Source organism: Lactuca sativa, chromosome 9 (genome assembly GCF_002870075.4).
Source record: "Lactuca sativa cultivar Salinas chromosome 9, Lsat_Salinas_v11, whole genome shotgun sequence".
Taxonomy (NCBI): Eukaryota; Viridiplantae; Streptophyta; class Magnoliopsida; order Asterales; family Asteraceae; genus Lactuca; species Lactuca sativa.
The window spans coordinates 102654517-102658944 of record NC_056631.2 but is presented as its reverse complement, the minus strand read 5'-3'; the positions used below and the strand labels follow the sequence as shown (position 1 = coordinate 102658944).

General features: G+C 34.9%; 1 protein-coding gene across 1 annotated transcript; it reads right to left on the bottom strand.

The window, feature by feature from the left end:
* Window positions 1–588: 588 nt before the first annotated feature.
* On the bottom strand, window positions 589–3863 carry LOC111920702 (serine carboxypeptidase-like). Its single transcript, XM_023916271.3, has 9 exons — window positions 3484–3863; window positions 2712–2880; window positions 2463–2582; window positions 2248–2391; window positions 2020–2170; window positions 1807–1898; window positions 1387–1645; window positions 1044–1177; window positions 589–955 (listed from the first exon to the last, which is right to left on the bottom strand). Exons 1-9 carry the CDS (start codon window positions 3792–3794, stop codon window positions 827–829), a joined length of 1509 nt encoding a protein of 502 aa, XP_023772039.1. The 5' UTR covers window positions 3795–3863; the 3' UTR covers window positions 589–826.
* Between the last annotated feature and the right edge of the window lie 565 nt (window positions 3864–4428).

Sequence of the window (4428 nt, the reverse complement as noted above, 5' to 3'; positions counted from 1 at the left end):
ATATATATATATATATATATATATATATATATATATATATATATATATATATATATATATATATAAACTAACCAAATATTAACTTGAACAATATGTATAAATAAACTAAGAACAAATCAACTTGAAGAGTACATTATCAATTATGAATAAAACTTACACAAAGACCCACATTCAAGAGCTCATATTCTTGGACTTTTGGCTAATTTCCCTTCTGAAAATGAAACCTATAATATATCACAAACCCAGACATGCATAATAAACTGAAATTAGCAATTCTTGAGCTAAAAATCTCTCATTTACAAAACAACCAGTAACAACAAAATGCTTTCGCTTTCATTTTTTTGATGCTAACAAAACAAAGAACTTCTTCCTTTTCTTCCCTTCACCAGAAGAGGTTAGAAGACTCAGTCTACATCTGCACCAAGAGGAGGACGTACAAACATTTTTAGATTTGCAGTCTTCTAAAAAAACAGTCTGTGAAGACTAAAGTAGGCTAATGTTTGCTCGTGATCTGCACGACGCAGACAAAAAAGGCCAGGTTTGCAGACATAAAACAAAGACCACCTTACTTTCTACAATACACCAACATAAATATTTGAGTTTGTAATTATCTGAAAATGTAAAATATCCACACCACAAAATGAATGCACACAAACATTTATTTGCTTCTCAATATGCATACTAATTACCATTAAGAACATTTTTACTATTTATCTCAACAAAAAAAATGTCATCAGAATTTGACTACAAAAAACTCATCATCCGAGGGACCCAAACCCACGACCAACATTATTTATAAACAAGAGACTCAGACCCATCCATAGTATTATATAGAGGAAACCAGAGATATAGGCTCCATTGGAGTTTTGGAAAGCGAGTCCTCTGTCCACCTCTTTAGCATCTCCAAAGCTGCCTTCGGCTGATCCATAGGAACCATATGACCAGCATCATGAACCTGTTTCATTCACATCAGTCTTAGTCTCAGTCTCAGTGTATGTCAAACGCAGTATAACCTGTTCTGTCTAAGAAGTGCAACATAATACCTTGAGGAAACTGAGTGGACCATAGCTTTTAAGTAAGCCCGCTTCAGATCCCGAGACATCAAAAGGAATTTCAGGAGACGCACCAAACTCTTTCGTTCCACTCCATTCCATAGCATGAACCCATCTCGAATTACCTTTTATTTTTTTTAAAATAATGATAAATGCACGCTTTCTAAGGCTATTTTCAACGATTCGCAATTTTTAGAGGAGGACAACAAATTGCAATGTTTGTTTCACTGACACCAGTCTGTCTGTCAGTCTGAGTCTTGGTCTGCGGTACAACCTGTTCTGTCATGTCATGTCCTGCTTAACATTTGATTTGAGAAATTGAGTGAAAACTAACCAAGCCAGTTACAGATTAGGTCGTATTCTCCGGCGTATACAAGCAATTTAATTCCATCTTCAAGGAGAGCAGGAATGCCAGTTTCAAGATTTCTCATCCAATCCATAAGCATCGCCAGGTAGACACTAGTGCTACACGAAACAAACTCTACATCTCCAACTCCAAGAGCTTCTCTAACAGATTTCTTGTTTAAAAGTGTCTCCATGTCTGAGAAGTCATAGCACAAGCTTCCTATACACTCCTTTCTTATGTCATAGTACTGAAAAAACCAAATTAAAAATCAGTGTCATATTATAGGTTAGATAATATCATAGTACTGAAAAAGCAAAAGTCCTGTTTCTGTCAATGTCTGTTTGTTGTGTTTATCAGTTGTTTTTTGCGCTTAAATTCATTCAAAAACAAAGAATCAGATTTGCTTACATTGATCTTGCCTGATGCAATAGAAGTGATCGAAATGAAAATGGAGTTGCAAACCAAATATGCAGCTACACAAGAAACTGTCCCATCAGTGCCTAAAAAAAGAGCAAAAGAAGACGTATATCAGTATAAGAAATTTCCCACTAACTGTGTGTATGTGTGTGTGTGTGAGAGAGAGAGAGAGAGAGAGAGAGAGAGAGAGAGATGCAACATTACCACAAAGTTTAATTGCAGCTTCACACACAGGAACTATCAAGTTGATATGTTTAGATTGAGACTCTGTAATTATCCCCATGTCTAATGCATAATCAGTATAAGCCTTGTACTGAATTGCGGGATCAGTGAGTCCATTTCCAATGGCAAATCCCTTTATAAACTCAGAAACTCAATACACAAACTCAACTGATAAAACAAATATTTATTTAAAAAAAAACAAAGAGACACCTTCAGGTTTATGTGTATCCCTTCCTTATTTTTGTTTCCTTTGTGGACTCGTGAAGCAACAGCAGGAATGTAATGCCCAGCATATGATTCTCCAGTAATATAAAAGTCGTTGTCCACAAGTTCAGGATGCTCTGTGAAAAAGGCCTGAAAAAGAATTATATCGATATAAATATCATCTGCGGAGGGCAAACAGGTCATTTGACAAAGAAACAGACCTGTAAGAAATCGTATAAGTCATCACTGACTCCTTTTTCATCATAGCGAATGTCTCTTATATCAGAGCTGTAACTAAAGCCAGTTCCAGTAGGTTGGTCAACATATATTAGATTCGATGCCTGAATTTACACATCAATATTATTATTATTAATTAATTGTTGTGTACAACATACAAGAAATAGGAAAAAATGAGCATTAAAAAATTATCAAATGGTAAATAATATAATATTCAACTAATAAACTATCACCTGGTCCCACCCGTACTCATTCCATACAAGAGCCAAGTTATCTCCGATTTTGAAAGGACCGTTTTCATAGAAAAGAGCAAGCTCACTGCTACAGCCTGGTCCCCCAGTCAACCAGATAACAACAGGGTCTTTTTCACTGTTGCGTGATTCGAAGTAAAAGTAAAACATCCTACAAATAATCCAAACATTATTCTTAGATGCTAGTGAAAATGAGGGAAATGAATAAAGTAACTGTTTCTGAAAATAGAAAGTTATCAAATAAATTGCATCTATGACATAAATGGATAGTCAAAGTGAGTTAATCACAAAATGACCAAAATAGGTAAATATTTTTTCACAAAATAACCAATTATTTCGCGGAAAAATAAAGTTCGATCATTTGTGAAATAGCTTTTTCTGACCTCGTATTCACGATAAAATAGTTCCATTTACGCGAAGTAAAATAAATTCGTGAAGGTGGCAGAGATAAATATTTTTTTCAATGTAAACAAGAGTAGATGTAGCAAAATTGGTTAAAATGGTCGCGTAACTACGCTCCTATGAATGTTGAAACTTGGAAGGACTAAAATGTAAAATCGGATATAATTTAAGGACTATTTCTGTAAATACAATGTGGGTTCAATGTTCAACGCCGAGAAGCTCCCACGCGAAAAATCAGCTTATTGATTTACGCGAAGAAAAAGTTCCTAGATACTCATGATATCAGCAAATTTGTAAAAAGGAGGCATTTCAAGAACAATAATAGGAGTAACACAGGGTTTTAGGAATATACTGAGCATCATGAGAGTGTTCAATCTGATAATAACCAGCATGATGACCTAAATCTTCAATGGTGACGCTGTCTGCATCAACGAAATTGGGGAATTTAAATGGCTTCTCGACTATCTTCGAACTGGGAATAGATGAACGGTTGGTGACATCGCGATCGACGATGTTGATGGAGTGTTTTGGGAACAAATTGAGGCTTCTGATCAGTTTCCTCGCTTGAGTCGACGGGAACTTGGGGTCGTTGTGGCTGAGACTGGTCGCCGGAGAAAGAGATGCGAGAGCAAGAGAGAGGATGAGTAGCCTCAAACACTCCATTTTAGACTTCTGGAAGAGAGATGAGATTACTTGTCAATTAACATATACGTAGATGGTACCTAGGGTCAAGATAATAGCTTTTTTTTAAAATTGAATGAATAATATCTCTCTTTTTTTATTTGCATATAAATGTAATTAAGGATTTTTCTTTACTTAGATGGTACCTAGGGTTAAGATAACAACTTTTTAAAATATTGAACTTAATGATATTTTTTTTATTTGTATATGAATATTAGTAAGAGATAATCAGTTTCCCACCCTAATGGGTTCAAAGTGTGCTACTATATATGCCATGAAAAAATATAAGGCCTGAATTTTAGCCAAATTATAGTATTAGTAATTAATATATATCAATTTGCGTAAATAAACTTCAAACATGACTCGCAGCTTAGTTGGCAAAGTGCGCTTTGTTTGCTTGCTTTCTCAAAAAGAGGAAAATGACTTAGAAGGGTAACTATCTTTTATCCGTGTTCACATATTGACAACTTCTTCTTTTTGTACATAATAAAGCAACTAACTTGTTTTAACTCTTTAAATTACACCAATATTACCGGTTAATACCTATTTTAACCGGTAACTCAAAGGGAAAATGACTTAGGAGGGTAACTACCTCTTATCCGTGTTCACATATTGG

Excerpts from the sequence above, each read along its gene's own strand:
- LOC111920702 (XM_023916271.3), bottom strand. The coding sequence starts at position 3,794 with ATGGAGTGTTTGAGGCTACTCATCCTCTCTCTTGCTCTCGCATCTCTT. Across the intron at positions 1,178-1,386 it reads CCTAATCTGTAACTGGCTTG|GTAATTCGAGATGGGTTCAT; the intron begins GTTAGTTTTCAC and ends AAAAAATAAAAG. Across the intron at positions 956-1,043 it reads GTCCACTCAGTTTCCTCAAG|GTTCATGATGCTGGTCATAT; the intron begins GTATTATGTTGC and ends TGAATGAAACAG.